Below are 23999 nucleotides of genomic sequence, written 5' to 3'. Positions count from 1 at the left end.
AGATAATTATGATAATTGGGTAATTAAGAACCACTTAAAACAACAAAAATTTAATTTTTTGTTCTAAAAAAAGCATTTATTGGTTTTGAGCATCATAGTAAATTTCACTGGGGTTTTTATTATCTAAGCTATCATTGGTATGGTAATAAATTTCTTTTTCACTTGGGAATTCTGATTCGGCGTCGCTCCATTCCTCAACGTCTTCTGGATCCGCCACGTCTTCTGGATCCACCACATCTTCTACATGAGCCACGTGCCACGGAAGGACGATTTGTGGGCCCCAGTTTTCTGGAGCCACGACGACTTCTGGAGGAGCTTCTGGAGGAGCTACTGGAGCCCATTGCAAATCCAACATCATTCCATTCACTATTTCATCCCGATCCACCTCGAACCGTGGTCCCTTGAACCATATGAAATCAGTGGCCACCATCACGGACAACATGTTCTCAGGGGAGCCCTGATAACGAAAATGAGCCCATGTCCAATTATGGCTCCCGATGAAGTTATAGGTCTGGAGGGAGGTGTTAAGGGCGTCGAAATTGGATAGAGGCATGTCTGGTGTGTAGATGATGAATTGGTTGAGATTCGGGTTGCGGAGCAGATTCTGAAAGTTTTTTTGTATATTTTTGATATTTTGAATCTAGGTTACCATCTTCAAACTAATGTAACTTTACCCGATTTTGTCCAATCATTATGATCATTATACCAAAATGTAGCCCTTGAAATTCTCTACATTTTATTAGTTGATCACTTCTTTATAACTCTGCACGTTTTTGAGTTATACCGCTTTGAATTTTGTGGTAAGAAAAAGAGAGAGCGCAGACAACGAGACACTCTAACTGTCTGCGTCTCCCTTTTCTCTCTTGACAAAGTTCAGTGCGCTATATCTCAAAAACGTGCAAAGCTATCAAGAAATCGTAAACTGCAAAATTGTAGCAAATTTCAAAATTTTTTCGAACACTTTTTGATAGCTCTACAGGGTTTTGAGTTATAACGCTTTGAAGTGTGCAGCCTCTTATAGAGAGAGAGAGAGAGCGCAGACAGCTAGATACTCTCGCTGTCTGCGCCTCTCTCATTAAACTCCTCAGTGAATTTCGGCACAATTTTTACAGATTTTTAAAATAATGCCAAACTTTTAGCGTTTTAATCGCTTTTTTTTACAAAATTAATTTTTACGACTGGCTGGCGCACCTCGGGCGCTTTTTCAGAAATATGGTGCAACTGACTACTTTTCAAAGTGATAACTAAGATTTTCTTAAATTTTCAAATACAAGACCCGTTTTACCTTTTGATTTTCACAAAAAACGACGATATATACTTCAGCTGGCGCACCTTGGACGCGTTTTCAAAAAAAATGGGGCATCTAATCAATTTTGACTGTTTTTAGCAGTCTTCGAAGTGAAAACTAAGATTTTTATGCTTGAAATTGTGGAAAAATAGAGACAGACAGTTAGAGTGTCTAACTGTCTGCTTCTCTCTCCATCTTTCTCTTTCACCACAAAGTTCAAAGCGGTATAACTCAAAAGCGTGCAGAGCTATCAAAAAATTACAAACTGCAAAATTATAGCAAATTTAAAGGGCTACAATTTTGTAGTTGATCATTTTTTGGTAACTCTGCACGTTTTTGAGTTATACCGCTTCAAATATGACGATCTCCAGATCAGAGAACGGGAGGGAGGGAGAGAGCGCAGACAGTTAGATACTCTAACTGTCTGCGCGCGCTCTTATGTTTGAAGCAACTTATCTGGGTAACGTGTACAGCTATCAAAAAGTTGTTAACTGCAAAAATATAGAAAATTTTAAGGGCTACAATTTTGTAGTTGACAACTTTTTGATAACTTCGCAGGTTTTTGAGTTATACCTGTTCAAAGTACTAACCTCCTTCAACACCATTACATCGTCATGCATCGACTGTCCATTTCCACCGTTGAACCACTCGAATCTCACAAACTCCATATTCCACCAGTTCTCCACAATTGGTCTCAAATTCCCGGAACATCCCGAAATTCTCAATTCTTTCATATTCCGCCATAACTGCGCCGTCTGCATACTGTATTGCCATGGAACTTGGCCTGGATCCACGTTGTGGTGACAAAATGTTTGAATGTTTAAAAACTGGATTTTCGTCAGAAGAGCGAAACTTTGCGGTCCTATGTGACCAATAAATTCGACGTGATCTACATTGAAATGTCGTGTTATTGGCTCCAGGTAACCACTCAGTCGATGATTACTGTAATTTCTGTATTCATCAATACGAAGTGTCCCGATTTTCAGCTTTGGATCATCCAGAATTTTGACCAATTTCGGTTGAATAATTCGAAAGTTCTCGTAGACATCCCGGGTCTCGATTAACTTCATTCTTCCCTGACATCGATGAATCATTCCGCCGTCGACGAACTCATAACTCAGATGGAATCCGTCGCTTGTCTCCAACTCCACATATTCCGTATTGAAGAGTAATGAGATTTCGTCGATGTACCATCGGGTGTGGTCGATCGCTTGGCGGAAGCGGTAGGAAGCGTTGCGGCAGGCCATTCTGAAAATAAGCTATTTTTTGAGAAAGTTTGAAAAATTTGGAACATTTTGAGCTAAAAATCAAAAAATTTGGACGAAATTGAAGAAAGTTACAGATTTTCGAAATTTTTCGAAATTTTTCGAAAAATCGAAAATTCAAAATTGTGATATTTTTCAGTCTATTTCAGATTTTGAGTTAGATATTTGAATTCAGCTCGCTTCTAGCTTTCAGAAAAGTATAATCATGCCTATATTCCAAAAAATCGATTATTTTGGTTAGAGACGCAGAGTGTCTGGTATCTCTGGGCTCTGGCCCTCTGACTCAGCGACTAAAACTGCTATAACTCCGTGGGATTTGCTCCAATTTATATGAAATTTAAATTTTTGAAATCAAGACGCCAAGACGCTTCATATGAGTACAATCACGACCACATTTGAACATTTTTGGGTTACTGTAGTTTTCGTGGTGGGACCCAAAAATTTTCAAATTTGATCATGATTATACTTTTCTGAAAGCCCTCAATTTTCTAAATTTTACTATTTCAATTTCAGAAATATTGGAGCAAATCCCACGGAGTTATTGCAGTTTTAGTCACTGAGTCAGAGGGTTAGAGTCCAGAGATACCAGACACTCTGCGTCTCTAGCCCCGAAATTCAAAATTTTTGGAATATAGGCATGATTATACTTTTCTGAAAGCTGGAAACGCGCTGAGTATGATTTGAATAATAGTTTCACTTAAAAATGCTGAAATTTCAAATTTTCAAAATTTCAGATTTTTTGAAAAAATTGAAAATCTGAAATTTTCAGGATATGTGCATGATTATACTTTTCTAAAAGCTCAAAACGCGCTGATTAAGAATATGTACCTCGTTCCGAAATCCATTTGGTCCACAAGCACATTCGGCGGGATCTTATCAAGGACATCAGTGAGCGTGGGTCTCGGAGCCCATTTCGTTGGTTTTTGAAGTTTCGGTGGATACAAAACCAAAACAACCAAAGGGCTCAACCATGCGTCCTTGACCAATTGTCCATTTTCCAATTTCATCTCTTTCTGCTCCATTCTCATCCAGAATTCGTAGACTTCTCGGAGACTCAACGGCTCCTCTCCAAACATTTTTGCAATATGATTGTGGGCAATATGTGGCTCAAATTTGAGGGAGTGTAAGGTGTAGAGCATCCCGTCTAGGAGATCGATGTTGAAATTTGGTTTCATTTTCCTGGAAAAATATGGATTTTAGGTTACTGTACTGAAGAAAAAGCGGTATAACTCAAAAACGTGCAGAGATATCAAAAAGTTGTCAACTAAAAAATTGTAGCCATTGAAATTTGCTATAATTTTGCAGTTAACAACTTTTCGATAGCTCTGCCCGTTTTTGAGTTATAGCGCTATAAACTTTGTGGTGAGAGAAAAAGAGACGCAGACAGCTAGAGTGTCTAACTGTCTGCGCGCTCTCTCCCTCTCTTACCACAAAGTTCAAAGCGCTATATCTCAAAAACGTGGAGAGATATAAAAAAGTGGTCAACTACAAAAATATAGCTTATAACATTCTCTACAATTTTGTAGTTGACAACTTTTTGATAGCTTTGCAGGATTTTGAGATAAAACGTTGAAATTCAGAGGAAAATGTCAAAAAAATATGCAAATATTGCACGGATGACACTCAACCGGTATTAAAAAATTAAAAATTAAAAACAAGTAAAAATATATGTATATTATTGTTTAATTACCCAAATTGTTTTATTAAGTTATTTAAAAAAAGAAAAAACCGAATAAATATTAAAAATAAATCATTTAGTAGAAAAAACAAGTACTCGTCAGATTTTAGTACATAACTTTGGTGAATTTGAGGAAAACCAGCAGAAGTTGAGATTTGTGGGCGGAGTCTTGAAGAATCAGACGAAAAGATCTCTGTTCTCGATTTGCTTGAAGTTTCGGACTTTCTGAAAAAGAGAAAAAAATCTTATGTAATTTTCTCAACAACTTTGATGAATTTCACACATTTTAACCATAAAAACATCAAAAAATGTCGAAAAACAAAAAAGTTACAGATTTTCGAAACTTTTCGAAAATCTGAAAATATTCAAACTACTGTAACTCCATAGGATTTGCTCTGATTTTCCTGAAATTATGATTTTTAGATTGACCGCGTCAAGACGCTTTGAATGAGTATAATCATGACTAGGTTTTGAGCGTGTTGGGTCTCGACGCGAAATGGCGCTGGGTTACTGTAGTTTTTGTGGTGGGATTCAACTTGCACGGAATATAGTCATGATTATACTCATTCAAAGCGTCTTGACGCGTAGAGTCCAAAAAACTAATTTTCAAAAGAATAAGAGCAAATCCCATACAGTTACGGTAGTTTGAATATTTTCAGATTATTGAAAAGTTTCGAAAATCTGTAACTTTGTTGTTTTCTGATTTTTTTCTGATTTTTCACTGTATTTGGGCTCAAAATGTGAAAAATACATCAAATTTGTTGAAAAAATTACATTTTTCAATTCGAGGCCCCCCAACTTGCCCCAAACCGAGTCATGAGTCAATTTTCAGTATTTTAGCTCGTTTTTGTCTAGTTTTGGACCGATTTTCGTTTTTTTTTCAAAGGTTTTTTTTCAGAATTTTTATCATTTTCAGCGAATTTAAAGAAACCAACCGCCAAAACATATCCACCCATATCATGTGCACCGCCAACCGCCTCCAGACACCCGGTCGGTCCAACAAACCAAATGAAATCTTTTTTCACAAATAACAAAAGGCTTTTTTTCTCGATTGGCGGCGGGTAGAGGTACTGTTTGAATGGCATAATTTCACAACCGACTGTAAATGGCATTGCAATGCCTAGTTTGTAGATACGGTCCAGGTTGTATTGGGTTAGGCGACAGTTGATGCGCATTTCCTTGAATTTCGGGTTTTCGAGAAGAATCTGGAAGAAAATAGAACATGAATCAGTTGAAATGGTACAGTAACCTAGAGTACAGTAACCTAGACTACAGTAAACCAATTTACTATAGTCTGGGGTACAGTAATCAGAAGTAGAGATAAGATTCGTGAGATACAGTAAGACAGTCAGCAGTAATTGTGACTACAATAATCTAGACTACACCTTAGCTACAGTACCCCCATTTTACTGTAGTCTGGAGTAAAGATAGAGTGTGTGAGTTACAGTAAGACGGGTAGAAGTAATTTGGACTACAGTAACCTCGACTACAGTACCCCCATTTTACTGTAGTCTGGGGTACGGTAAGTTAAGATAGGTTGTGGGAGTTACAGTAAGACAGTGACTACAGTGACCGATTCTACAGTAATCACTGCTACAATACTGTCGCTCTATAGTAACCTGAGCTACAGTAACCCTAGTACGCTACAGTAACCCTTGTAAGCTACAGTACCTCAAAAATGATAGAAACTCCACTTTTTATTTGAATTTTTGGATTTTTGAAGATTTTTCGGTTGGAAAGTTCGCTTTATGGCTGAAAACATGGAATCAGAAATTGATTTTAGGCAAAAAAACTCGTTTTATGGCTGAAAAATTCCAATTTTCAGTTCGAGTCGATTTTTCACACAATTTTGAGCTAGAAATTCCATTATTTTTATTTTTGGGAAAAATATTCATTGTTTTGCAGGCTTTAAAGGTTTTTTTCGAAAGATAATTGAGAAAAACACGTTTTTGCAAAAAAATGTTTTTTTTTTGAAAATCGTTCTAAAAATATAATTCCAGAATCATGTTCCTCGTAAAATTCTGATCTAGACCAAAAAAAGAATCAAGTTTCTAAATCAAAACGGTGTTTAGTTACGAGGAGTGGCGAGAGAGCGAGAGAGCGCAGACGACGAGGGTGTCTCGTCGTCTGCGCTCTCTCACTCTCTCGCCTCCTTTCATAGCTACGCGTAACTCCCCGTAGAGGCATCCGTTCGGCATGATTTTTAGTTTGCTAGAAAGCGGAAAACACGGGGAACACGGTCATGTAAAAATCAAAATTTTTTTTGATCAAAAACATGTTTTTTTGAAAATTGTTCTAAAAATTTAATCACGGAATTGTGTTCCTCGTAAAATTCTGATCTAAACCAAAAAAGAATCAAGTTTCTAGGTCAAAACGATGAGAAGTTACGAGGAGTGGCGAGAGAACGAGAGAGCGCAGACGACGAGAGTGTCTCGTTGTCTGCGCTCTCTCACTCTCTCGCTGCCCCTCGTAACTGCGCGTAACTCCGCGTGAAGACGTCCGTTTGGCATGATTTTTAGTTTGCTGAAAAGCGGAAAACGCGAGGAATACGGTCATGTAAAAATTATAATTTTTTGTTAAATTTAGAAATTTGTACCCCACTCACCTCCACCAATCTGTGCACATCCCGGAAACCGATATACCCCTCATACTCGACATGAGCTGTGTGATGACACAATTTGTTCGCTAGATACTGTGCCCGGTCCCGGTACTCCAATCCATTCATCGAATAGACTCTCTGAACTTTCGGCACCTTTTCCACCCGGTCACTCTCTCCTTCGATGTATTCCGGTCCCTTAAACCATATCAATTCGTCAAAAATTCGAATGGAGACCCGCTTGTGTTGATTGGGAGCCGGATAGTGGAAGTGAGCCCATGGATCGGTGCGTCGTGTGTCGTAGACGCCGAGATTCATGTTGAAGACGGCGAATTTTTGACCACCCAGTGGGGGAATTGTGATTTTGAACTCACGGAAGTGAGGGTTTTGCAGGAATCGCTGAAAATTTGAGAATTTAATTGGTTTTTGGTAATTAACCCTGCCCACAGTAAGGAATCGCGGAGAGATTCAAGTTACAGTAATCCATTACAGTACTTATGCAAAAAGCTACAGTATGCCTTTTTCGAAAAAAAAAACAATGATACAGCGATCAGGGGCTACAGTAATCGGACATCGGACAAAAAATATGCGAAAAATAACGAAAGTGGATTTTCAGATCAAACAATTGAATTTTTCAGCCGGAAATTGATTTTTAGAGGTTTGAGACCCAAAAAATTGATTTTCAGACAGAAAATAATACTTTTCATCTCAAAAATGATGGTTTTTGAAGATTTTTCTCTCTGGAAACTCTTTTTATGCCTCAAAATATGGAGTTTTAATCAGAAATTGATATTGAGATCCGGAAGATTGCTTTCTGATTAGAAAACCTTGATTTTAGACTGAAATATTCCAATTTTCACCCGGGAAAGTCGACTTTTTAATCAAAAATAGTCAAAAACTAAATTTTTGAGCTGAAAATTTCATTGTCAGCATTTTGTTCCGTTGTTTTGCAGATGAAGATCACATCTTTCAGAATTAAAAATATCTTCATCGTGTTTTTCAGAAAATTCTGATCTAAACCAAAAAAAATCAAGTTTCTAGGTCAAAACAGTGATGAATAACGAGAAGTGACGAGAGAGCGAGAGAGCGCAGACAACGAGAGTTTCTCGTCGTCTGCGCTCTCTCACTCTCTCGCCACCACTGGTAACTGCGCGTAACTCCACGTAAAAACGTCCGTTCGGCATGATTTTTAGTTTCCTAGAAAGCGAAAAACACGGGGAACACGCCCAAGTGAAAAATTTTTCGAAACAATTTTTTGGAAAAAAAATTTCAAAAATTTTCGAATTCTCACCTGTCTCAACTTTAAAACCGTGTGTAAATCGATGGCATTGGTCATCTCAATCTTGCCAAAACAAAAGTGTCCCAATCGCTCGACCACGCCCTCCTTCCTCGTCCGATACGTCACAAAACTGTCCGCCAGTCGCCACTGATCCATATCATAGACGGTTTCTGTGAGCAAGTAGTCCGCAGGGAGGTACACAACCTTCTTAAGGACTCCCGGGGTGAGTGCCTCTAGAATCGAATGGATTCTAACCAAGTTCACTTTCCGAAGGTATAAATTCTCCACAGCCAGGTTACGGTAGACATCAAAATTACAGTATCGCGGATCCAAAATGTATAAATTATTGATACGAAGGTTGGGTATCCCAAATATACATTTCAAATTGCCCTTCACCTTCTCCTTCAACACAATTCTCCCATCATTGTACACCATTCGCTCCGTATCCTCGTACGCGTATCCTTTTTCGGTTTGCACAAATTTTTTGTAGAAAATATCTCTCGGATAGGTGGAAATTTCAACGGAATCTTGGGTTTGGGTGATGACGAGACTGTCGATCACACATTTCTCTCGATCCACAAATTCGTTGAATCGTTTGCACGTTTGTTTTAAAGCGCGTCTGGAAATTCTTGAATTTTTACAATAAAAACGCGTCTCAGGCGCCCCAGACACTTCTAAGAGTTAGTGGTGTATAGCTGCAAGTATAGCTGCAGGAAGTACCTTAAGTTAAAAACGCGTCTAAGGTGCGCCAGCCATCTATGTGAGAAATAAGAAAAATGGGGGGTACTCTAGCTGAAATAAGTACAGTAAGACAAGGATAACAAGAACGCGCCAACGACGCCCAAGCCATACAAAAAAAATTTGCAAAAATGGGGGAAGGGGTACTGTAGCTTGCTTCAAAACTGCAAAAGATACAGTAAGACAGGAAAATATCAAAACGCGGCAAAGGTGCGCCAGCCATTGAGACAAGAAGACGAAAACGCGCCTAAGGCGCGCCAGATTCTCTTATTTCTTGAAAACTTAAGTTTTTTCCAATTTTCGATCATTTTTTTTTAGTTTTATATGATTTTTAAGTTTTCCAGACAACGTTCACATATTTTTGACCTGTTTTTGACATTTTAGACAAATAATTAAAAAAAAAAAGAATTTTTCCAAAATTGACACTGCCGGAGTGTCTTCAAAAGGGTTTACTAATGATTTTGACGTTTTTTACTCTATTTTTCTAAATTTAATCACATTTCCAGTTATTGGCTGGGGCGCCTTAGGCGCATTCTTGTATTTGAGCAGTTTTGACTTATTTTTTTAACGATTTTTCAATTTTTTTTGAAAAAAAACTTAATTTCAACCGATTTTTATCTATTTCTAATTTCCTCCATTGTTCCTTTTTTTTAAACTCTTGTCTTACTGTATCCTATGCTACAGTACCCCCATTTTCCCAAATTCTGAAGGGTGGGGCGTCGTTGGCGCGTTTTAGCATTTCCGACATATTTCCATCCGTTTTCTATCATTTTTTCTCATTTTTTGACATTTTTTGTCGATTTTTTCTCATTTTTTTCAAAATTGCTGCCAAAAATCACGCACCTAGACATCAAATCCAACTTTTGCACAATTCGCGAGTTGACCACATCGGGCAGCTTGTCCAACCATGTCCCCCGGGGCCATCTGCAAGTTTTTTGTGTGAAATTTCAATTTTAAACTAAAAATTTTAAAAATTCTGCACATTTTAACTCTAAAAAACCTATCCAAATCGCTGAAAACTCAAAAATTTCCAAATTTTCGAAAAATTTTGAAAATTCAAAACTCACTTTCTCTCAAAAAACTCTCCTCGATCCACTCGTTCGAATAGTTTTTTGATATCTTTCAACTCGAAAATCTGTTGCTCCGGCGCCGCTTTATTCAACTGATCGAACGCTTCTTTGGCAGAGATATCTTGTGATTTTAGGCAAATAAGGAAGCCGCGGAGAGCCTGAGGGTTGTAGTCTCTGAAAACTGGGTACTGTAGGGGTACTGTAAGTGAAAATTGCAAAAAATTCGCTGAAAATCGCTGAAAATCGGCGAAAAATCGCTTTAAATCGCTCAAAAATCGCACGAAATCCGGCGATCTGTCTCTCCGGATGTCTGGACATCCGGACACACATAATTTGTGACAGACAGACATCGGGACTTCCGGATATACAGATTGACATAAGTGGCGGACATCTGGATACACAGACAGACCGAAATTTGGATTTTTTAGTTAAAATGGCTGAAAATTGCTGAAAATGAGTTCTTGCGGACATCCGGACATTTGGACAGACGCACAGACAGACATTACTAGTAGTTGGACATCCGGACACACATGCATCCGCACAGAGAGAAAAATAGCTTTTTTTTCAATTTTATTCAATTTTTTACAGATTTTCTAAAAATTCTCAAAAAAGGACTTCTGGACATCCGGAAAAACACAAACTTTGACAGACAGACATAAAATGAGTGAAACGGACATCCGGACACTCTTAAAAACACACAGACAGACATTTTTGAATTTTTGGATGTCCTGACGTTTGTCTGTGTGTCCGGATGTCCTCAGATTCTATTACTGACTGAAATTTCATGATTTTGACTCATTTTTTGCAATTTTTCACGATTTTTCACAATTTTTTCAAGCATTTTCAGCCTTTTTAAGTAAAATTTTGAGTTTTAATGGCTGAAAATAACCAGAAAATTATCAAAAATTTATGAAAATCACTTGAAATGATCCCAAAGCATTAATTTACAGTCAAAAATCGAATCTGAGGACATTCGGATACACAGACCAACATTCGGACATCCAAAACCTCAAAAATGTCTGTCTGTGTGTCCATAGTGTCCGGATGTCCCGTTTTATGTTAATTTTTTTGGTTTTTGGACATCCGGACACGTCTGTCTGTGCATTTGTATGTCCAGATGTCTATCTGTCACAAATTATGTGTGTCCGGATGTCCAGAAGTCATTTTCTCGTGTTTTTGCCAATTTTTATGAATTTTCGCTTTGAAATTCAACAATATTTTGAAAATTTTGAAACAATCTGCAAAAAATCAAGATTTTCAATCTGTCCAGATGTATGTGTGCTCATTTTCAGCCTTTTAAACCAAAAATCCGAATTTCTGTCTGTCTGTGTATCCAGATGTCCGCTACTCATGTCAATCCGTATATCGGGAAGTCCAGATGTCTGTCTGTCACAAACTCTGTGTGTCCGGATGTCCGTAAAGATCAGTACACATCCGGACAAACAGAGATCGCCATTTTATGCAATTTTGCACCGATTTAGATCAAATTTTGAGCGGTTTTTAAGCGATTTTAAGCTGATTTTTTTGTTTTTCAGCTGATTTCAAAGATTTTTAACCGCTTTTAAACGATTTTCCGCCGATTTTAAGCGATTTTTCTTTGCAAATTTTTATTGTCACCCACCTCTCCACCTCCTCCAACTGATACTCCCTATTCTCCGCTCTCGACAAGTGTCCATCGACATCTTGTCGATCAAAAATGTGCTGCCAATTGAAACAAGTCGCCACATCCTCATAGATCTTCTCATAACTCGTAAAATCGTCCACCGTCTGCAGGGCGATTGTTTCCATCAACGCATTTTCAGACACCGTCGGGCCCTCAGCCAGTACCAACTTCTCGACGTGTCTCATCTTATACCGTCCCTTCTGGATGGATCGAAATAGTGTGAGCACTTTGAGCAAATCGAAAATTTCGGTACGGGTGAAGGCGAGGAGTTGAGCATGGGCGTCTGTCACGACGACTCCTTGACTGTGCAGACAGTACAGGTACCCTTCGAGGTAATCCTCGTTGAGACAGCTGGAAGTTGGCGGCATGTCTGCAAAAAATGAAATTTGGATTACTGTAGCATACTGTAACTGTGAGAAACTTAAGATGAGGAGAATGAGAACGCGCTCAAGATGCGCCAGACAAGAATTTGGGTAAATGTAGCATAAGAGACAGTATGACAAGGCTAACAAGAACGCGTCAAAGGTGCGCCAGACACAAAAAACATAACGCGCTCAAGGCGCCCCAGGCACTTCTAGGAATAAGAAAGAAAAGGAGTTGCGGTAAGACAAAAAATGAAAACGCGTCCTAGGCGCCCCAGACAAACACAAGGATTAGTAAAAATTGGGTGGGGCTGTCGGGGGTACTGTAGCTGTCAAAACTGCAAAAGATACAGTAAAACAAAAAAAATGAGAACGCGCCAAAGGAGCACCAGCCAAACACAAGCATTTGAAAAATGGGAGGGGTACTGTAGCTCAAAGATACAGTAAGACAAGCATATCAAGAACGGAAAAATTAGAGAACATTAGACAAAAACCGGGTAAAATTTGTTCGAAATTTAATGGAATTGGCTGAAATTTCGTCAAAAAATTCGAAAAATCGCTCAGAATTGATCAAAATCATGTAGAATGCGGCAGAATTATGTTGAGTACAAAAGAAATCTGCTGAATTTATGACAAAAAATGTCAAAAAATGAATGGAAAGGTATAGAAAACCGATAAAAATATGTGAGAAATGGGAAGAATGGAGGTACTGTAGCTGAAACAAGTACAGTAAGACAGGAAAAGATGAAAACGCGCTCAAGATGCGCCAGACATTAAGACAATGAGAACAATATGAAAAAAAATTAGAGAAATTGGGGTACTGTAGCATAAGATTCTGTGAGACAAGAAAGAGAATAACGCGCCTACGGCGCACCAGCAAAGCCATAGAGACTAGAAAAGATGAAAACGCGTTCAAGGCGCCCCAGCCATATGAAACATATTCGGAAAAATGAGGATACTGTAGCCTAAGATACAGTAAGACAAGGCTAACAAGAACGCGCCAAAGGTGCGCCAGACATCTATGTGAGAAATGGGAAGAATGGGGGTACGGTAGCTGAAATAAGTACAGTAAAACAAGAAAATATGAAAACGCGGCAACGACGCCCCAGCGATCCAAAAAATTGGAAGATTGGGAGAAAGGCGTACTGTAGCCTAAGATACAGTATAACAAAACAAAAAACTAGAACGCGTCAAAGGCGCGCCAGCCAAGCCATAAAGACAAAAGAACTAAAACGCGCCTAAGGCGCCCCAGATTCTCTTTTTCTTGAAAATTTCAGTTTTTCCCAATTTTCGAGCATTTTTTCCAGTTTTATATGATTTTTTAAGTTTTTAAACACAAGAATTTGAAAAATGGGAGGAGTACTGTAGCCTAAGATACTGTGAGACAAGGATGACAAGAACGCGTTAAAGGTGCGCCAGCAGCTACTCCGAGTGCAGCGAAACAACAACATTTAGAATAGTAAATAAGCAAGAAGAGACAGAGAGACGCAGGTAAGGAGAGAAGAAAAGGAAAAATGAGCAAAAGAAAGAAAAAATGAATGCCTACGTGAACATAAGAAGGGCAAAAAGAAGAGAGAGAGGGGGACGGGTGTATATGTATATGCACATATGCATATAAACATGCATTTACATGCATAAATACAAGATAATATTGAATATTATAGATTTAGGGATTATAAGATTGGGAAGATTGAGATAAAACAGAATTTAGAAAGAAAAATTGAATAAATAATCATACTTGTCAAATGACGGGCCGGCCCGCCGGCCCGGCCCGGCCCGGCCCGTAAAAAGCCCGGCCCGGCTATATGGGATTTTTGAGAAAAAATTTCAATTTTTTTCAATTTTCAATTTTTCATGCGGAAAAATTGACAAAAAGACACTCATATTATTCTATGAGAAAAGTCTGAGTTCATCTTAGTACACCTTTAATCAAATTTGAAAAAAAAATTGAAAAAAAAAATTCCCTCCAAAAAGACGGGCCTGACGGGCCGGGCTGGGCCTGAAAAGCTTCGGCCCGGGCCGGGCCGGGCCTGACGTTTTGAAAAAAAAGCCCGGCCCGGCCCGGCCCGGCCCTTGACAAGTATGTAAATAATTAATTAACTAATAAAAAACAGGCAATAAACTAGCTGAATATAAATGAACGAAAAAATCTGAGTTTTTTAAAAAAAATTTTGTAATTTTGAGAAAAAAGTAAGTTGGAAAAGTTAAATCCAGACAACTGCGAACTTTTGGGAAGCGCTGCGGTCGCGTCGCGTTTATCAATGGAGCGCACTAGCTCAATCGCGCCATTAAAGTTGTCAGCGGGGCCTAATAATGGTGAAAATGACAGGAAAACGTGGGAAACAGAATAATTCAGAGAGGTGTGGAATACCAGTAAGGGTTGAAAACTATGAATCGATGAAAGTCCCAGAAGAAATAACAAAAATGTTGAAAATAGGTAAAATTTCGGAAGAATTGATTAGAAATGGTCTGCAAAACAGTCTGAAAATAGTAGAAATATCAGGAATTGCAGTAGAAGTTAACCAGAAATAGCTTAGAATGAATAAAAGTAGATGAAAAAAAACTGAAAATCGGCGAGAATCTAGTAAAAAAATGGCAAAAGACGAGGATTGTTTAGCTCAGGATGATTGAATACACTTAAAATGATAACAGATCGGTGATAGGAGAAAAAATGTCTGAAAATCAACAAAACAATCAAAAAGAAGTCAAAAACTAGCCAAAAGTCTACTGAATATCACTTTAAAAGAACGAGCTAAAGGAACCCCAGGATACTGTAGCCAATCATGCAGTAAGACAGGAAGTCAGAAACGCGCTAAAGGTGCACCAACCATTCACAAGAATAAGGAAAAACAGGGAAACTAGGAATTAAATAGGAAGCGATAATACTAAAATGAAAATAATTTGAAAATCCATGGAAATCCAATGAGGAATGAGAAAAAGGCTGGAAATAGTAGAAAATTTAGGTTAAATTCATTAGAAATGGCTTATTATGAATGAATATAACAGGAAATAGCAGAACATTGATAAAAATCAACATTTTGAGACTAAAAACCATGAAAACCAATGGAAAATCTATGAAAATCCACTGCAAATTTACAAAAATCCCAGATTTCGGTTCAGTATAAGACAACGACGAATACGAACGCGCCCATGACACCCCAGCCATTTATAAGAATCAGGAGACAAAGGGATACTGTAACATGAGATACAGTAAGACAAGAAAAACGAGTAACAAGAAAATGTGACGCGCCAGCATACGTAGAAATTTGGAAACATGGAAATGAGGTACTGTAGCTGTCAAAACTGCAAAAGATATAGTAAGACAGGTAAAGATGGAAACGCGCCAAAGGCGCGCCAGCATACGTAGAAATTCGAAAAAATCGAAATTTGAGAGCGCGCCAACGACGCCCCAGACAGAAACAAAAATTTGGGAAAATGGGTAGGGGTACTGTAGCTTCAAGACTGTAATATATACAGTAAAACAAGGATAACCAGAAAAACGAGAACGCGTCCAAGGCGCCCCAATTTTAAGAATCAGAAAAATTGAAGAAGCAGTAATAAAGGTAAGACAAAAACAGATGAAAACGCGCTCAAGGTGCGCCAGACGTTATTACAAGAATTATGACAAAAACGCGGCAACGACGCCCCAGCCAAATTAAAAAGTTGAAAAATGGGAAGAGTACTGTAGCTTAAGATACAGTAAGACGAGATTAACCAGAACGCGTCAAAGGTGCGCCAGCAGTTTCTGAGGGTAGCGAGACAACAATATTAAGAAGAGTAAATAAGCAAGAAGAGAAAAAGAGACGCAGGTAAGGAGAGAGGAAAAAAGAAAATGAAGGGAGAATGCTACGTGGACATAAGAAGGGCAATAAGAAGACGAGATTCAGAATTCAGAGATGACAGGGAGCAACATGGAATATGAAATAATAATAGGTAAAGAATAGATCAGAAACAGGGAATACTAGCTGAATATAGCTGAATATGAATGAAAATCAATAAAATAGTAGAAATTTCAGTTGAAATCGATCAGGAATAACGAAAATGAATGAAAATATGAAGGATGATTTTTTACAGTGATAACTGACTCAAACCGAATAAAATTCGAAAAAATCATTTCAAAATGCTTTAGAATTGCTGAAAACCCACTGAAAATCGCAAAAAATAACAAGAAACCCCAGCCGGCAAATGATATTTTCAACATCTAGATGAGCAGCGCCAGTATCAAATATCAACGCAATTACAGTAAGAAAATGATGAAAATTTGAGTTTTTGAGCTGAAATCGTCTGAAAACGAGGTTTTGAGCATTTAGACGAGATAAGCATCGCCAGAATCTAATTTTGACGCGATTACAATAATAATTAGAGATTTTGAACTTGAATACGGAATTTCAGAGTAATAATTCTGTAAAAATAGCATTTTGAGTGCCTCAAGGCTCACAAGACATCAAATTTTCAAATTGGAATGAAAAATAGCGGGGAAATAAAGTTTTCAGCACGTAAGCACCACTAAAATCAACTTTTGACGTAATTACAATAATAATTAGAGATTTTCCACGTATTAACTAGTGTCACAGAGCTGAAATTATGAAGATAACGAGATGAAGCGGAGCTTGAACAGTCTAAGCACGGAAAAGTTGGTTTTTTAGGCTTGAAAATGTTTTTTACTTCAAATTTCGAATTTTTTGAGTAAATTTTGTTGATCAAAGTGTCTACACGTATTTCTTACTAGAAATTCGTGAAAATTCTCCGTATTTTAACACTAAAAACGACCCGAATTGCTGGAAACTCGAAAAGTTATAGACTTTGAGGAAAACCATTTTTTGGAGCTGAAGGAACTATCAAAAACTCCAGGATAATCCATAAAATAAGAACCCCACTCCGCGATATGGGCGGCCCAAAAAAGGGTTTCCCCTAGTGCATATGTCAACGGCGGAAGAGGAGGAAAGAGAAGGAAAAGGGCAGCCGTTTGAATTTCGAGCGGTGTGTGGTGATAAAGGAGAAATGGAATGGAGACAGAGGTAAGAGAAAAGATACGCAGCATTTCAAGGTACGCTTGCGGTGAGAACCAGAGGAATTGGAGTCGAGAAAATCGAACAAATTTGGGGATTAGCGAAAAATGAATGAAATTGATGAAAAATGGAAGAAAATTGAAGGAAATTGTTAAGGACCATATCAGAGTTGAGCGGAATTCCGCCTTCTGCCTCCGCCGTTTCAATATTTTTTTCCGCCTTCCGCCTAGAATGAAATCCGCTTGAAAAATTTGTTTGCCTACTCGAATTTACTGATATTTTTTGAGTTTTTTGCAGCAAAACTAACAATTTTTACCAAAAAAGAAATTTAATACAGCTTTAACCATTTTTAAAATCTTTTTACAACAAAATAAACCCACTTTTTGGCAATTTTTTCATCCCGCTTTCCGCTCAACTCGGGACCATATTCTGGTGTAGAAGAAACCAGAATTGAGAATAAATAATGGAAAAAAGGGAACATGCAGGAAAATGATAGAAAATCATGGAGTAAATGAATATAAAGCAATGATAATTATTGAAATCGCAAAAATGTATATAGGAACGGAGAAAAACGCAGGAAAGAAACTAAATATAACAAAAAAACTAGATAGAAATGAATGAAAATGACAGAAAATCATGGAGAAATAGATAAAAATCATTCATAGTCATTAAAATCGCAAAAATATGTATGGGAAATGAGAAAAAACGCAGGAAAGAAGCTAAATATGACAAAAAATTAGAGAAAAACAAATGAAAATGAAAAAAATGAACTTCAAGAACTGATAATATGAGCAAAGAAATAGAAATGACGGAAAAATTAATGAGAATTCAAAAAGGGGAGATCAAAAACGAAAAAGCTGTCGAAAAAAGAGAAATTTGACTAAAAATAGAATCTAGAGAATAGAAAATAGAAGAAATATATAAAATAAATAAGATTGTAGTTGAAGGAATCATTATCGAAAATAAATAGTGGAATATAGTCTGAAAATGCAGGAAAATAACAGAAAATCACGGAGAAAAAGTATATAAAACAGTGAGAATAGTGGAAATTGCACAGATTTAGATGAAAACGGAAACAAAACGCAGGAAAGAAGCAAAATATGACAAAAAATCGTCGAGAAATATATGAAAATTATAGAAAATCATGGGAAATATGGATGGAATCAATTGATAATCACTGGAATTGAAAAAATTTCAGATGGGAACGGAGAAAATGGGAGGAAGAAGCTATGACGAAAAATTAGAGAAAAACGTATGAAAATGGCAGAAAATGATAGGAAAAATAGATGAGATTGATTGATAATCGCTGGAATTGAAAGAAATTTCGATGGAAAAAGAGATATTGCGAGAAATGACAGAAAATAGGAGGAAATTGAGTAAAAAATCACTCTAAAAAGTTAATCAAAACAGGCCTAAAATTATCACAATTCGCCTCAAATCACTTTTCTCACTTAAAATTGGCCTGAAAATAGGTGCTGAAACTAGTGAAATCCAGAGATCCTACAGTCTCTACAATTAAAACGACCGCGAAGTTTAAAAGAAGCGTTGCGGTCGCGTCGCGTGCGCCAGCGATTCCTCTTCTTTCTCGCGTTTATCAGTGGAGCGCACTTGTTTATATTGGGAAAAGTGACATAAATATGTATTGAAACATTCAAATTAAGAAGTTTAAGCTGAAAACTATCAAGAATAGTTCAAAATGGTTTCTTAATGAATGAAGCTTGTTGAAAAATGGTTAGATAGCATGCGGAGAACACTACATAGTCTGAAATTTTCTCACAATCAGAAATGACTGGAAATAATTGAAAATCGCTTAAATCGTCTTGAAACCTTCAAAACGCTTGAAAGGAAAACAATTTGCTTCAAAATAGGTTTAGATTGGCTGAAATAAGCTCAGAACAGGGCAAAAAGACGTAAAAATTCCTGAAAAATTACTCTAAAGTGCCAGAATTGGCCAAAAATGACCGAAAGTGTCCATGAAATCCATTCCTAACGACTTCCACTTCTTTCGCCCTAAATTTTCTCTGAAACAGGCTGAAAATTGTCTAAAAATCGCTTTCATCAATTCAAAATTACTGCTTCATTACATTTCAACCCAATTTCAAATAGCCTGAGCAACGAAAAATTTCAATAATTTTTCAGAATGACCCCTGACCGAATAAGGGCATGATTATACTCATTCGATAGGTCTCCGCACGCCGAATTCAATAATTTTATTTATTTTTGACAAAAACCTAAAGGTTTCCGTCTACAGACCGCCTTCTCCCCCACCAGTACACACCTCTCTCTCTCTCTCTCTCTGCCAAATGCTTCCCCGTCCCCCTTGGGTCTCGCAACGATTTGTATACGCAACAAGAGAGTGTCCTCCGTGTTCTATGCAGATGTTCTCTACCGGCAGAGAGAGAGAGAGAGAGAGAGAGAGAGAGAGAGAGAGAGAGAGAGAGAGAGTGTTGGCACGTTGCCAACTCTCTCCCTCCCTCCTTGGTGACGGCTGGTGGAAAGAAAAGGTGTGGATGGTGTTGTGTGCACGCCGATAAGGGGGGTTAGGACATGTGTATCTCACGCTTGTGTTGTTGGGAATAGTTTTGGTTGTGGAGAAGGAAGAATGGCATACTTGCAACCGGGCCGACTCCGGGCCGTGAGCGGGCCTTAGAATAACTCGCTTCAAAATGAAAATTGGGAGTCGATCAACCTGTCAAATTGTAGATCTCGGTGAGCTCTACTTAAATATATGTTCCTTTTCAATGTGAGTTTAGTGAGAGCCGCAGTACAATCAATTTAGTGGCCGGGCCGTGATTCAAGGCCCGGCTGTTCACGGCCCGCCCACTAAATGGATTGTACTCACTAAACTTACAGTAAAAATGAAAATAGATTTAAGTAGAGCTCACCGAGATCTACAATTTGACAGGTTGATCGACTCCCAATTTTCATTTTGAAGCGAGTTATTCTAAGGCCCGTTCACGGCCCGGACTCGGCCCAGTTGCAAGTAAATGAAAGAATGGAAGGAAGAAGAGAAAAATATGAAAATTTAGAGGAAACAATCGTGAGAAATGGAAAAAGCAGGCAAATCTTGGGAAAAATGGGGAAAATCTTTTTAAAAAAGGTAAATTGAGAGAAAAAAATCGTGGGGATATGGAAAAACGGAGAAACTCATGGGAAAGATGGAAAATATCAAGTGGAAATGAAATAAAACTAGAAATCATTAGAAAATGGATGAAACGTTTCAGTAATTTAACTTAAAACTGTCAAAAAATATAAGAAAATTTTCAAAAAAACTATTTTAAATGCCTGAAAATTGCTGAAAATGAGTGACACAATGCTGAGATTGTCAAAAAGCACACAATAACTATCTAAAAATTGCTGTAAATGTAAAAACAAGCTAGATTCCAAGCAAAAAGTTGAAAATTAACTCTAATTCTCAGCTGGAAAATGATATTGGCCTAAAAATCGAATTTTTCATTTGAAAAAAAACTGAAAATTGGTTGCTTCCTGGTAATTTCAAGCTGAAAACTTCAAAAATCATGAAAAATTGTCCGAAATCCTTTCAAACGCAAAAAACTATGTTTTGAAGCAAGAATATAAAAATTTTAACCTGAAAATGTCGAAAAATCATTTTTCATTCAATTTCAGACGGAAAAACTGAAAATTTTAGCTAAAAACGTCAAAAATCCCAAAAATGAGCATTCCCAACTTTAAAATCTTAATTTCAGCTCGAAAAACGGTCAAAAATCTGTTAATTTTGAGGTGAAAAGGTCGAAAATTCATTTTTCATTGAATTTCAGGGAGAAAGTCTGAAAATTTTAGCTAATTGCGACTTGAATCTTAAAAATAAGCATTTACGACTATAAAATCGGATTTTCAGGTGGAAAAACGGTCAAAAATTATAAAAATGTGCCAGAATCTTTTCAAAAGCTCCAAAAAAGGCAATTGAGCTCAAAACGTGGGAAATCAATTTAAAAAAACCATTTTTCATTCAATTTTAGACTAAAAACTGAAAATGTGAGCTAATTGCGACCTGAAGACGTCAAAAATCTCAAAAATGAGCATTCACAACTTTCAAATTCTAATTTCAGGTCGATAATTAGTCAAAATGTGTCGATAGACGTCGAAAATCATAAAAATTCATTGGTTACCTCATTTTTCCACTGAAAAACCCAAAAAGGAGATAAAAATCGATAAAAATCACTGCAGAAAACTTAGAAACTTGTAATTTCTTCACTAATAATAGGCTTAATATCAAAATATCAATTAAGTGCGAAAAAAAGGGAACACAGAAAAAAGAAATCATCGAATGGCAAACACGGCGGTGGCGGAAAAGTGAACAGAGTGAGAGTGAGAGAGATTTAGCATGTGAAAGGAAAGAAAAAAGAAAAAAGAGGCAACGGAGCGTCGTCGTGTGTATGTATGTATGTGTGTGTGGAGAGAAATGGACAACGGAGTGAAAGGGGGGGGGGGGGGGGTCACTGAAGAAGAGAGAGAGAGAGAAGAGGGGGAATGACAGTTGGTGGTGCTGGCTGCTGGAGGGGAGAAGAAGAAGAACACACGGACGGGGGAAAGTGAGAAGAAGAAGAAGAAGAAGAAGGGGAACACATGGAGAAGGGGGGGGGGGATTTGGACTATGGAGACTTCGAATTTGAGAGTGGAATTTGCTGTAAATTGATGGGAGCAGAGATCTGGAAATTCTCTAAAATAGTCATGTGTTTGAATCTAATGTTATCAGTTTTTTTATTTGTGATAATTCGAAAGCGCTTCAAGTTGGAAAGTTGAGTGTAGAACTGTGGGAAGTTCGAATTTAAGAATGGAAATTGATGAAAATTGATGAGAACGGAGATATGGAGAACAAGCAAGGATTCGCCTAGGCGCATATAGTTTTTTTGCTGGAAATGTACTTTTTCGTGTTTGAAAGAAGTTTGGGACAATGTTCGTGGTATTTTTGCCTAAATACATAGATCCTTGCTGAAAATAACCGTGTTTGAGTTTGTTTTGAATGAAAAATAAGGTTCTTAAACCAATAACGCCTTTCCGGCTTAAAATTAACCTAAATGCCACAGTACCGTGCAGTAAAATATAGAAATAGGCATATTCCAGTTGAAAATGATCAGAGATGGTGTGAAGGTATGACTGATTGTCCCACTTTCGATGTACCCTTGGATTATGGGCCTCCTTCCTTCGACTTCCTTCTTCCTTCTTCCGGGCTTTTTTCCACTTCCCTCTTCCTTCTCCCTTCTTCCCTTTTCAAAAATTTCACTTACTGCTCCAGTGTTCATATCTACCGTGCTCCAAAACATTTATATACCAGTCGGTTTACGTCGCCTAACGGCGACTAAACCTCCTTCCCTACACCACCCTTCTCAGTTTTACAGCGCCTGCGGCGCTTCTTAACCGAGCAGTTCATTCCGATAACACAATTGTAAAATCTCTCCTTTTCAGACTCAAATTCTACAAACTTTCTCAATGACTTTTTCTATCCTGATAGAACATGGAATTTAGAATGAGCTGTTTTTGAATTTACCAATTTGAACTTTCTTCTTATGTTTTCCTCATTTCAAAACAATCTCACAGAAGAACGTGAACTTGATAACTCTTCTTTCTTCCCTTCTCAAAAGGCGAGTGATCATGCCGAATTACTACTATCGAGTTCTCAGAATTCTCCTCTACTTTTGGATCGTATAACTTATTCACTTGTAAGCTAGTTTTCGTTAGCTAAGAAGCCCTTTCCGGTAGAGAACAATTAAAACACTTCGGTATTTCTGATAATATTTTAACAAATTTTCTCAATGACTTTTTCCTGTGGAATATGGAATGTCAGTATAAAAAATGCGCTTAAAGCATTTTTTTTGAGTTTTTGACTGATTGGCGGCGACGTCGCCTCCCTCCCCAAAGCCTTTCAAGATGTTTTCCATATACATACACAGAAATCTTCTTCTTAGTCTGGTTTGATCCGAAAAGTTCTGCTTTCTGATTTTATACCTCTTCGGCGGCGATGCCGCCTCTTTTCTCTAAAATACTTCAAAACTATTTTACATACTTCTCAGTTCAAAAGTAGAAGTACACTCTTATTCAGTCTATTTTGATTCCAATCCTCATTTGTACCTGAAAGCGCTCCACAAAAGTTGACAAAATTCTTAAAGATCTTCAAAGAAATGCACTTTATGTACAGGGTGCGGTATAAATAGTGATATACGCAAAAAAACGTTATAACTTTTTTCAAAAACTTCAAAACATATTTTCCTTTTAACAAAAAATTTTGACAGAAAATGTAATCTTTTTGAGTTTTTGACTGATCGGCGGCCATGCCGCCTCCCTTTCCATAAGAAGATGCGGACGAAAGTCTTATGGATAAATCAGTTTTTGACTCTGCGTTTGCAGGATTGTAATTTTTAAACATTTTAAAAGTTGGGAACTCTACGAAAATCGGAGAGAGCCTTTTAATCGGGGAACGAAAATTGGGGAAAGGGTGCACATACGAACGCAAATTTGCGGCGCAGTTTCCAAATCGTAGTTTTTTCCTCGATTATACCTACGTAACCCTTTTGATCTCCGAAATCTCGACTGTAACGGCGTTATTTACAACTTTCATATACTGGCTGTCTATTTTTCTATCAAAACAAAAAACCAAAAAACATTTCCGACCTGGTGGGAACGAACTCACCACCCCGTGTGTGAGAGTCATCTGCGTAGACCGCTACACTAAATACGCGTGGCCGTGGCCATTTCGAGAATGCAGATAAGAAACACCGAGTCAGTAAGTTTGAGCTTTCTACCACCCTGTCGGGACACACCTTTCTCAACGCTTTTTACTGTTGAAATGGTCATCGTCTCCAGAAGACGTCAAAATCATCTTTTTCGAAAAAAGAAAAGTTCGGGCATCATCTAAGGGAAATTTCCAATCAATCTGTCTAGGTTTCATAGAAATCGGTCCACTACAGAGGGAGTTATGGCTTGCAACACATAAACGGACAGACGGAATCTGTTGAATATTATTAGTAAAGATCCCTTCTAAAAAAGATAAACGGGAAGCATATTAGCGGTGTGTGTGGTCTAATGGCACATC

The 23999-nt window shown here is 37.7% G+C and overlaps 2 protein-coding genes across 2 annotated transcripts; both read right to left on the bottom strand.

Moving 5' to 3' along the window:
- Positions 1-76: 76 nt before the first annotated feature.
- Positions 77-3728, bottom strand: GCK72_011409 (uncharacterized protein; the record flags this gene model as incomplete). Its single annotated transcript, XM_003099630.2, has 3 exons — positions 77-604; positions 1879-2536; positions 3382-3728. 3 exons carry the CDS (start codon positions 3726-3728, stop codon positions 77-79), a joined length of 1533 nt encoding a protein of 510 aa, XP_003099678.2.
- Positions 3729-5082: 1354 nt separating this feature from the next.
- GCK72_011408 (uncharacterized protein) lies at positions 5083-11945 on the bottom strand (the record flags this gene model as incomplete). The annotated part of the gene is made up of 6 exons (XM_003099562.2): positions 5083-5436; positions 6837-7226; positions 8119-8725; positions 9688-9768; positions 9912-10088; positions 11536-11945. 6 exons carry the CDS (start codon positions 11943-11945, stop codon positions 5083-5085), a joined length of 2019 nt encoding a protein of 672 aa, XP_003099610.2.
- Between the last annotated feature and the right edge of the window lie 12054 nt (positions 11946-23999).

This window comes from Caenorhabditis remanei, chromosome III (genome assembly GCF_010183535.1).
Source record: "Caenorhabditis remanei strain PX506 chromosome III, whole genome shotgun sequence".
Lineage (NCBI taxonomy): Eukaryota > Metazoa > Nematoda > Chromadorea > Rhabditida > Rhabditidae > Caenorhabditis > Caenorhabditis remanei.
This window is presented reverse-complemented; position numbering and strand designations above follow the sequence as displayed.